The sequence below is a fragment of the Bos mutus genome, chromosome 11 (assembly GCF_027580195.1).
Source record: "Bos mutus isolate GX-2022 chromosome 11, NWIPB_WYAK_1.1, whole genome shotgun sequence".
Lineage (NCBI taxonomy): Eukaryota > Metazoa > Chordata > Mammalia > Artiodactyla > Bovidae > Bos > Bos mutus.
Window position 1 is genome coordinate 70,114,504 of NC_091627.1, and position 12,137 is coordinate 70,126,640.

Sequence of the window (12,137 nt, forward strand, 5' to 3'; positions counted from 1 at the left end):
AGGCAGCTCACTAAGGAAAGGAGAAGATGGCAGATGATGAGATGGTTGGATGACTTCACAGATTCAATGGACATAAACCTAGGCAAACTCTGAGAGATGGTGATGAACAGGGAGGCCTGGCATGCTGCAGTCATGGGGTCACGAGGAGTCAGATACGACTTGGCGACTGAACAACAACAAAATTTTGTGTGAAGTGGCTGTGATGGATGACTACTTGCTGATAAGCAGTGTTAGATTTTAAAAGATTAGCTTTGAGATGGCTAGTGTTTGACTAACTGATGGTACATTTGTTTGATTTAGGAAAAACAGGAAACAATGGATGTATTAAGTTACAGGGAGGTTGAAGGAGAGGTATGTAGAATATACCAGGGTTACAGTTTCCTAGTTCATTTATAAGAAAGCCAGTCTGATTACTCTGAAGTTAATTTTTAGCTCAAGAATTGTGAAGTGAAGCTGAATGTTCTTCTGGCCATGGGCAGTCCATACTACTCTCATTTTGACTATATCATTTGCTGTACATTTCTTTGATTTCGTCATGAACATTGTCCAGATTTATATAAGTCCACTATCTCAGTAACTCGAGGCCAAAGCTTTTGGCTTTCCTCAGGCTTCTCGGCTACATATTTGGCATTTACTTTATTAACATAAGGAATCATAAGGAACTTGCTTCCCAAAAAGAAAAATTCACACAGAATCATTTGTTGAAACTGGGACAAGAGCTCAAGAATTGGGACAGGAACTTACGTTCTGCCCTGATAAATAGGGTGGCAGTTGGGGGAAGACTTTACTATTTTGATGCCATTTCCTAAATATAAATTAATAGCTACTCAGAGGCAGTAGAACAAGTGTAAAAGCAAAATTAGTACAAAATTTTAGTTCTTGAGATTGAAAATATAATTTATGTTGGCTAAATATGAAATAATTATAGTTAACGTTTATTGTGCTTAATTCTGGGCCAGGTAACTGCTTTCTTTACATTATCTTGTTTAATTTTTGTAAAAGCCTTGAGAGGTAGGTATTACTTCTCTTATACAGATATGAGGTTATATAATATTTCTCTCCTAGTAGATAGTTGGACAAGTGTTCACCTTCAAATCTGTCTGACTCTGAGCCCAAGCTGTGAACCATTCATTACATGATATACTGTGGCTTTCTTTCCAACCTAACATGCCTTTACTAAGAGGGAAGAGGGTTTGAGAAAACCCACCCAAAGCTTAGTTCCTCTGTTAGATCCCTTTAGATTGATTAAAAAAAAAGAAGTGTTTTGAATTGTTGTCACTTTAACATTAGAAATTTCCAACAGTTGGGAAAACTTTAGTGATTATTCACTCCCTCTAAAAATTAGTGAAGTATAATCTAGTAGCATCTAGCCTTAACCTTTTATTTTATTTTTAAACAGAAACATTGTTCCCTTCATCTTGAGAGATTACAAGAATCACAAAAGGTCACTATACAGATATCACAGGTTAGAGAGATTGTACCCTTTTCTGGATAAAGAGCATAAATCCATTGGCACAGGCTTATATATAAGGAGGGGTTGAATTAGACTTCATTTAGACGAACTGAATCACATTCCCACACACCCCATTCCTCTAGTGAGTGAAGTGACAGCTATCAAGTCTTACAATTAACCACCTGTTCTTCTGAAGCGTGAGGGGAAGTGGAGAAAGTAGAGCTATGCAGCCTTTTGTGACTGGTTTTCTAGAATCATTTTTCATATTATATGAAAGTTTGTTGGTAGAATACCAGTAAGCATAGCAGGTTTTCTGTGTTGTACTATCAAATAGAAATACTGCCACAGAAATAGTTAAAAATAAATGTAAAGTTAACATGAAAACAGACATTAGGAAGTGTAGAATTATAGATCTTCTGCTTATTTCCTTGAATCGTAAGTTTACCATTTTAGAATATTTTTTTTTTAGAATTACCTTTTTTTTAAATCTATATTTAAATTGATCTCTTGTTTTGTTTGTAACCTGATGGACCTTCACATCTTATCTATGAGTTCTAAAATTTGTTTCTCAGTGGGGGTCTTCAGTCCAAACTAAAAGAAGGTCCAAAGATCCATGCTTTTATTTATTGCCCTGATAGAAAAGGTTTATAGAGCTTTGTAAATGAATAAATATATAAATATATTAGTAATATATGTATATATGTAAATGAACACAGCCTTGTTATAAGCCCTTCAGAAATGCCCAGGAGTAAAAATCATAGTTGTGGTCTTCAGGGAGTTGTAAATGTAGTTGGAGAGAAGTTTGCCCCCCTCTCCCCACCTTTTAAAAAAAAAAAAAAAAAAGGCAAGCTTAGATGTTCCCTCAATTAAACTGTTTCTGAATTGGTGAGTTTTTTTATGTGAGAGAAGTTAATATCTCTCTTTGATAATCAGAAAATGCTCCACGATGGCTCTCTAGCCATGTGGTCATCTTCTTTATTTTAGAATTACCTCATGTAATTAGTAGCCCAGTTTCCTCTTCAGTTAATTTTGCTCTAAATATTTACTTTTGAAATTAAAGAAGATTCTTACTGCTTCAAGTAATGAAGTTAGTAGTTTTCTTTCTCGGTTATATACTACATTGATTACTTGTGCTGAGTTTGGTTTGTGTTATTCCTTAGAATTTCCTGAAGAATTTCTTAAGATTAGTTCTTAAGCTTTCAGAGACGTTGGATAGACTTCTGGACTTAAGAATTCCAAGAAGCTTAATGAGAAAGTGTCAGGTGGAAGCACTGCCTAAAAGTTACCTCTTTCCCCCATAATTTGTTCTTTTGAGATTTAGGGACTAGCTTTATTTTTACTTGTATACATCACAGTATAAGTAGGCACAGATTTATTTTAAAATTCCAGTTCGAAATCACTCTTTGTTTTGTTGATTTGTATTTGACCTCTTTTGACTGTGGCCTAGTTAATATTTTAAGTATTCCATTCTGGTGATGTGTGTTTAAACTAGTACACACTAGACTTTTCATTAAAATAGAAGTGTTATTTATAAGTTCATATACCAGTGTTTATTTTGCTTTACTAAAGTCACTTGAACCACCTACAAGTTGGAAAATAAATTACAGCCTTTAATATTCATCAGCTAACTTTTTAAGTAGCTGGTCAAAAAGGTGGCTGTTGTTATTTTGATAATTGTTCCTGGCAATAACGTGCCTTGGAGGGTTGTAAAATTCTCACCAGTAGGATACAGAAAACTAGTCTCTGGCAGCTGCTGATAGAAGCACTCTAGACTTTGCTGTTTGTTTGAAAGCCTCTGAGCATACTTCTTGATGTGTTGATAAGTATGGTCATTGCTGCCCACTTTGTAAAGATTGAAGATGATTTGCCCTTTTTCCAGTTTTCTTCCCTTTCGTTCATTGTATAGAATGAACAAAACGAAGACAAAGGAAAGAGTAGATTACAGCATTTAGGTAGTCATTAGACTTTTATGCATATGAAAGAGAAGGATTAGTTATTGCGTGTACACAGATAATATATAACTGTGTATCTTAGAGATATTTATTAATTGAATTATGTCTGTTCTTAAAATGTACCAACCTAATTTACCAAATGGCTTTTTCCCCCCAGTTCTGTAGAAAATGTTCTCAAAACACTCGTGAAGAGCTGCCGACCGTAAGTAGCTTCTCAATTTATAAATCTTCTTATTGTTTCTGTGGACTTTTCCCCATCTCTAGTATGCCTTGAAAAGGAAATTAAAGATATAAATAGTGACGTTGTGATGTTAGTCACTGAGCACAATATTATTTCCAACTCTTGAACTGAACTTTTCAGATTTCATTTATAAATTCAGAAAGGTTTAAGTGGTGTGGGTGTCAGTCACCCATTAGAAAGTAAGAATGCAATAATGTGTGTATAACTGGCTTCATTTGAAAGATATCCCTGGAATATTGTTACTCAAGTCAAAATTATTTTCCAAAATGAGCCTGTAGGTATTATATAAATATGAATAATAAGAAGATGGCCCATATGTTTTTTTTTTTCATTTCAGTAGAATGTTTGACTTTGAATATCCCATATTCTGATGTTTAAAGATAAATGTGGATAGAATTTAGTTTAATTAAAGTCTAGATGTATGGTCTTGAACTATTTTTTCATTCTTATTTATCAGGCTGTTCTAAGACATGTACTTCTGCTATGAATGCAGTGAATTCTTTTGAATGGAAATTTGTGTATTTATCATATGCTTATTATAAGAGTTGAAATTAGTTTATAGATCAGATTTTGTTGCTGACCTACTATACTACTCAGTCTTGGACAAATCTATTTTCAAGATATAGAATGTCTCCTTTTTAAGAAGCTTAAGAACTAACCTAAGTTATTCGATAAGCTACTAGTGAGCATTGTTATTTTGTGAAATTTGATCGTCATTGAGGTATTTACTGGTTTTTAGGTTCTTAGGTAATTTGTAGAATGCCAAGCTTTTATTCTGGGTTACTTGGCTGACAGTTGACTATGAAAAATTAGGAAGAGGATTCAGTGTATAAGATCTCTGAAGATAGGCAGTGAAGTGTGATTCTAGTAACACAGAGATATAAAGATATAATAAGATTAATAATACAATGTATAGGCCAAACCTCCAAGTGTATTTGAAAGGGTTTCCTTTTTTTGGCCCATATTCAAATCTGAAATTTTAAGATGCTTGTCATTATTTTAAACCCCAGTTGCCTCCCCATTTGGGTATCCGTTCCATACCCAAATGGATAATGGGTCCTCATTATCCCTTGTCTTCATTTTGTGTTTGTCTGTACACTTCCGCTTTTATTTTTCTGAATCTTCCGTGCCCCAGGGATGCTCCTGCCCATGTCTTAGGGTTTTAGAATGTTAGAGCCTGTAGGACCAGATCATCTAGCTCAGTCGTTTCTTACACACAGGGGAACTCAGGGTCTAGTGAGGGTAAATGGTTTGTTCCTTAGGTGCCAAGAGGTTCCTGGGCTGATATTCTTTCTCACTTTGCTGATTATCTGTTTCTTATATAGACTGGGTTCCCTGTGACAGGATTTTTTTTTTCTTATTGCTGTTATATAGCACACAGGAAGAAAAAAATAACAGCAATCATGTTTTAAATTTGTAGGTGATTTGAATCTGAGATTTATCAGCTTTATAGCATTTTTCCAGGTCCAAAGACAAGAAGAAAATTTACCTTATCTAACTTAAGTGTGACAGGCTGTTTATTTTAGAATTGTAAAAATGTGTGTTTCTTGTCAGCTAACTTGACATTGGTAATGTGTGATATTATCTTATGAGTACATTCCCCTTCTCCCCCTTTTTTGTCAGTCATATAATGATGTAGAGCTTTTAGTCAATGACCAAATACATGAAAACTTTCTTTTTTATTAGGTATTTTCCAGCAGATGCCACAGCTGAGATGCTAGAAGAATGGCGGCCTTTAATGTGTCCTTTTGATGTAACAATGCAAAAGGCCATCACTTATTTTGAAATATTTCTTCCTACCTCCCTTCCTCCAGAACTTCATCATAAAGGTTTTAAGTAAGTGTGTATATATATATATATATATATATATATATGTGTGTGTATGTGTATCGATAGATTCTAGAATATAGTAGGGAATGCATATGTGTATGTATGCACACATGCACATATACATATATATATGTATGTATGTAGGCAAACTAGTACAGTAATAAGTAAAAAAGAAATTACCAACTCAAGCATTATGTTTCTTACACTTGAAATGTGTGTGAAAGCTAAAACAATTAAATATCGGTTTGCACATAAAGAGAAAATAAGGCATTTATATATCAAGCCACATAAGATGTGGGCTTTCAAAGATATTGGGAAAGGAAGAATGATAACTGCAAAAAGGAATTGAAAATTTCAATAAATAGGCAGTGATGGAAAGGTTACATTGCATAGAGTTTAGGGAAGGGAAAAATATTTTTCTAAACCTCGATTTTAACTCTCATCATGTAGTATAGTTTTTCTTGGGTCTCTCTCTCTCATAACTGCAGGTATATAATAAACCCTAGAATGAAAAATACTTAGGTTGTACTTTTATGAAAAAAGTAACAGGTGTAAAAAAAAACTAGAAGGATAATAGAACATATCAGTATATTATGGGTGGAAGGGCTATTATGCTTGGCCCTCCCACCATCTCTCTTTTCTATGTTTTCTATAGTGAGATGTCACATCTTTTATATCTGTCAAGTCAGAAATTTTGTATCTAGCTATATATTTATGAAATTTTAGTTTTAATTACAAACTTCTAAAAACTTTTAATTTCTTTGACATTTGTGAAAATTTGTTAATATTCAAGTGTGTTTTTGCCCCTGTATTCTCTTCACTTTCTTTACTTTGAGATATTTTTTCCCACTTTAATTTAACTGCTTCTAACACTTTGTGACTCATTTCTTTTATGGAACTATTACTGTAGTGCTAGTTAATGGTGTAATTACTAGTTGGCCTATTAAAGAAAAGAGTAAGGGAGAGTTGCAGGAACAGGTAGTAAAAGGAAAGCATTAAAGGAGAAGGGCATGGAGAGGAAGGAGAAGCTTAACAGTGTTAGATAGGGACAGACAGTTATTTAGCAATGAAGTAGAAATTTGATGAGATTATTCCTTTTAGCTTAAATAAATTGAAAAGGGAATATTCAGACAAAAGTAATCTTTTGTTCCATTAAGTTTGTAACTTTCAGTGTTATTTTTTCTAGGTGGTATAGTATCAGTAAGAAAAATAGATTAAAAAAAAATACAAAAGATACCTGGCTTTAAACCACTTTCTGTAAATCACTTGCTATTCATAACATTTTTCTTTTCAGACTTTGGTTTGATGAATTAATTGGCCTTTGGGTTTCAGTGCAAAATCTCCCACAGTGGGAGGGGGTGAGTATCCCATTTTTTTCTTATATACATTTTAGTTTGGAAGTAACTATCAGATCATTTGATAAGTAACTTACGTCACTCAGTCGTGTCTGACTCTGCGACCCCATGGACTGCAGCAAGCCAGGCTTCTCTGTCACTTACGTCACTCAGTCGTGTCTGACTCTGCGACCCCATGGACTGCAGCAAGCCAGGCTTCTCTGTCCTATCACCAACTCCTGGAGCTTGCTCAAGCTCATGTCCATTGAGTTGGTGATGCCATCCAACCATCTCATCTGTCCTTGTCCCCTTCTCAGTTCCTTAAAATTGGCTACTAGCGATGTTGTAATCAGTTTTTTAGAATTGTATTTGCTGTATTCTAATGGCACCCCACTCCAGTACTTTTGCCTAGAAAATCCCATGGATGGAGGAGCCTGGTAGGCTGCAGTCCATGGGGTTGCTAGAGTCGGACACAACTGAGCAACTTCACTTTCACTTTTCACTTTCATGCATTGAAGAAGGAAATGGCAACCCACTCCAGTGTTCTTGCCTGGAGAATCCCAGGGACGGGGGAGCCTGGTGGACTGCTGTCTATGGGGTCGCACAGAGTCAGACACGACTGAAGCGACTTAGCAGCAAGAGAACTAGACATTTCTTTATTTTGGTTTTATCACCATCTGGAAGTATACGCATGTACTGTGAAGTAGGTGAAGAGGAAGGCCCTGTTGGACCCCCATTCGTGTGGTGCTGGACACCTGGTGGATGTTTTCTACGTGTATTTGATTAAAAGCTTCTTTACCTGTTTTCTGCACTGTGGATGATGCTTTGTCATCTCCTTTTTTAAAAAATAAGCATTTCAGCTGCATTTGATTTTATATGGGTGATGAGAATCAGGACCTAAATTTGGAGATTTGAAAAGACTGAGATATAAATATTAAATTCAGTTGTGCCAATAACAATTGTTCTGAAAAGAACAAATGGATAAAAGATGTGACTGTGACCCCTAAAAACAACAAATGTATTTACTTAACTGTCTTTCTTTTTTGTTTACTTTCAGCAACTAGTAAATCTCTTTGCTCGATTGGCTACGGATAATATAGGATACATAGACTGGGATCCATATGTACCAAAGGTAAGTAAGAACATTTGAACAAGTACAATAGCACTGACATCATCTTCATATCTTTAAGGAGAAGTGTGTGTGGTTGCTGATTTCTAGCACCACAGAAAAATCAAATGCTTTGATTGTTAGTAAAAACATAAGTAATTTATAAGGATGGGTCATTTCTTTTCAGAAAGTAATTAGATCATATCAAGCTATCATAAATGTTTGATTTTTTTTTTTGTCTTACCAATGGAGGGCATGAACTCTTGAAGTTTCAGAGTGAGTAATTGATAAAGTACTAAGAATATTATTCAAGGTGTCATACATTGGTCCCTTCCAGTGAATTTTTTGTACTATATTGTTAGTTCTTCTAGAGTACTCCCCACTTTTAAAATCACATTGTATACCTTCCTAGAGTAAGTAAAGCTGGACAATGTCTCTAGGGGTGTTGCATCTTGGGTATTGTTTACCATGCAGGGAATCACCTTGGAGCTTCAGGAGGAGCGTGGTCGGGCTGTGGTTGGTTCTGGTGCACACGGGGACTAGAACAGGGCTGGGGAGCAGCGGAAGGCAAATGCTCCAAGTGCCTGTGCTTGTGCTGCCTTCCTCTGTTGCCAGCCAGTAGAAACTAAGATAGAGAAGTAAATTTCTCCCACCTTTAGCCCCCATATTTGACATATTTAATTATGTTTTAAATATAAATCTAATTGTATTAAGATATTACATGACTGATTAAAATGCAGATTCTTAGAGGAAAATCAAGTCTTAAAGTTGAAAGAGGTAGAGAAATCAGCTAGAAAATATTTTTGTGCATCCTTGGCTTGGAATGAAAGCATAGGAAGAATAATTTTGTGCGCATTTAGAGAGGCAGAAAGTAGTCAAAATATTTCACATTGAATTACACTTACCTACTGTTTGCCTTTTTATGCTTAACTATGTGCCACTGGCCTGTTTTGGGGTACCTGAATATGAGTGCTTCGTAACTGCATGCCTGTGACCTCAGTGTCATTTTAAAAAGGTATACAGTTATTTATATGAATTCCTAAGGAATAAAGCAGATTACCAAACAATATGTCATAAAAACCAATCAAATGAAAATATATACCGTAACACCAATATACAACACGTAGGTTATTTAATGAACGAATTACTTTCTATTTGTCAATAGTTATCCTTAATTCTTTTTTTATTTTTAAAGGTATTTACAAGAATTCTGAGAAGCTTGAACCTCCCAGTGGGAAGCAGTCAAGTGTTAGTTCCAAGATTTTTAACAAATGCTTATGATATAGGACATGCTGTAGTATGGATCACTGCCATGATGGTTTGTAGTACATTGTTTGTTTTATATAGTTCCTATAAATTTGGGGTTAACCATACAGAAATTCTGCATAATTGCATAAGTCTAAATTAGTGGCTTAGTTGGTCATTTGATTCTTGGATATTTTCTGATGCAGTAAACTTATGTTTCTCAGACTCAGAATGTAGTCATAATGTACCATTTATAAATCTCCTTAAATAATGGACCTTTAAAGTAAGGGTCAGAAGTTCAGAGTTTTGATTATAATGATCGTTTTGTAATGTATAGAACAATCAAATCACTATGTTATGTACGAGAACTAACAGTGTTGTAGGTCAGTTATACTCTAAGTAGGGGGGCAGAGTTTCAAGAGATTCAGAATGTCTGTAACAGTTTTACAGACTGAGAACCAGAGTCGTGGGTAAAAGAGCTTTCCCAAGTCAAATTGGTGAAGGTGAGATTTGAAAGCAGAGTTTAGCATATTCTCAGTATTAATGCATTTATTGTCAGTGTTCACATAAAACATTACACTGAACACAAAGCTTGTTGACAAAATAATTTTAGTGAAGGGAGAGAAGCATAAAGGATTATTTTTCTGACATCATTGAAGAGAAGTAAAAATACAATCTACCTTTTTATATCATCTTTCATATAAGAGTATTAGAACAACTTTTATACCATAATTCTCTAAGTTTTCATTCATATTGCCTCACAGTTATCTCCTTTTTGAATTATTCTGCATGTGATACTGGAGAAGGCAATGGCACCCCACTCCAGTACTCTTGCCTGGAAAATCCCATGGACGGAGGAGCCTGGTAGGCTGCAGTCCATGGGGTCGCTAAGAGTCAGACACGACTGAGCGACTTCACTTTCACTTTTCACTTTCATGCATTGGAGAAGGAAATGGCAACCCACTCCAGTGTTCTTGCCTGGAGAATCCCAGGGACGGGGGAGCCTGGTGGGCTGTCATCTCTGGGGTCGCACAGAATCGGACATGACTGAAGCGACTTAGCAGCAGCAGCATGTGATAACTTGATATTGTTCTGTGTTTGCTATTTTCTCCCTGGTTGCACTGCTCAGTTGGCTGTTTTTGTTGAAAAGACAGAATGGTTGTGAGAAGTTCGGCTCTTAAATTATTTAATATTATTTTTGCCTGTGCTGGGTTTTCGTAGCTGTGGGGTCTGCTCTCCAGCTGCAGTGTGCGGGCTTCTCCCTTGGTGGCTTCTCTTGTGGTGGGGCATAGATTTTAGGGCGCATGCGCTTCAGGAGTTGTGGCTCCCGGACTTTAGAGCACAGGCTAAATAGTTGTGGCACACGGGCTTAGTTGCTCCAGATCATATGGGGTCTTCCCAGGTCTGGGATCGAACCTGTATTTTCTGCATTGGCAGGCAGATTCTTTACCACAGAGCCAGCAGAGAAACTCAGAAGTTTAGATAGTAAATTTCATTGTAAGATTAAAAGAAAAGAAACTTTCAAGCTTTTCTTTTTTTGGTTGTTATTTTATTATTAAACAGAGGGGAAATTCCATTTTCTTTCTGATATTCTGTAAGAGCAAAAACATTTGGATACTTATTATCTTTTTTAAGCAGTGAGTTGAAACTTGGACTTTAGGGGCCACAGGATTAGATAGTGATTGGTATCATTTTAGTTACTGTTGCTCACACAATTGTTTGTATTGGCAGCTTCATTTTCTGTTAAATATGAATATTTAATATAATTAAAAGTCAACAATGCTAATTACTGTTAGAAGTTTGAAAATTTTGTTGGTATTTTGCTATGGAATTATGGTCTCAATAGTTTGATCTAAATTGGGAAATGTGAGTGTGGGTTTCATTTCAGCAGAAAGAAATGCTCCTGGTGTAACTGGATAGTCTACTTTAGGTCTGTGCTGATTCTTTTTTTAACTGAAATATAGTTGATGTATAATACTATGTTAGTTTTGAGTATGTGACACAGTGACTTGATATTTGCATACATTATGAATCTGTGCTGTTTCTTGAAAAAGATCATCTTGAAACAGACAGTTTCAAGGCCTTTATTATTATATTTTAGTCCTGTATTCCCAAGGTTGTTCAACTTGGTAAAGTGAATGTTAGCCTTTTTCTCCTTTCCCCCTCCCTCTGCAACCCTAGTTATATTGCTTTTGGTTGGTTGTTTTGTGTGTTTGTTTTGGTAATAGATTAAGAAAAAAAAATCTTTTTCTTTTGAGTCAAAATATGGTCAAATATAACAAGTTTAATCACTTTAAACATTTAGAAGTACTAATAAATATGCGAATGCATTTGTCTAAATCTATATTTCCTGCAATGAGAAATTCTTCACTTCTTCAGTCATTTAAGGAATGCTTTTTATGCTTACTGTGGCATACTTGGTTATTTTAAGATGAATACCTTAGCTGCAAAAGTTATTTAACTGCAAACAGTAAAAGATACTGTTAACTCTGAATTGAAAGATATCTTTTCCATTTTATAATTCGATTTCAATAAGTTGCCCTTATTTTTAGTAGACTGTCTTGAATTGACTTGTATGAAATTCATCTGGGAATTGCGTCTGACTTTTATTCAGAGGTAGAACTGGTTTTTGCCAGCAGGATGAATGTGAACCACGTTAGTGATTTGTGTATAGGCCTGGGCCTGTTCACCCCTTGAATTTTACAGAATTACGTGGGTACTAATGTTGCTGCTCTTTTATCTGAACAGGGTGGACCAAGTAAGCTAGTGCAAAAGCACTTGGCTGGTTTGTTTAACAGCATCACATCTTTTTACCATCCTTCAAATAATGGCCGCTGGCTGGTGAGTAATGTTCATGTTTTACTCTGACGGCTTGGAATTTTATTTTAAGATATAGTCACATGTGACTACTTGCCTATTGTGTACATTTTCTGTCGTTCAACTAAGCTTTTCCTGTGTGAGCATGATTATGTTT

At 35.5% G+C, this 12,137-nt stretch overlaps 1 protein-coding gene across 1 annotated transcript in view; it reads left to right on the plus strand.

Annotated features, from left to right (window-relative positions):
- The window catches only part of PSME4 (proteasome activator subunit 4), a 100,306-nt gene that overhangs the window by 31,224 nt on the left and 56,945 nt on the right, over positions 1-12,137 (plus strand). The window contains exons 4-9 of the mRNA XM_014482025.2: positions 3,563-3,607; positions 5,333-5,482; positions 6,771-6,834; positions 7,868-7,942; positions 9,114-9,236; positions 11,912-12,004. Coding sequence (XP_014337511.2) covers positions 3,563-3,607; positions 5,333-5,482; positions 6,771-6,834; positions 7,868-7,942; positions 9,114-9,236; positions 11,912-12,004 — 550 coding nt within the window. The remainder of the gene's footprint in view (positions 1-3,562; positions 3,608-5,332; positions 5,483-6,770; positions 6,835-7,867; positions 7,943-9,113; positions 9,237-11,911; positions 12,005-12,137) is intronic.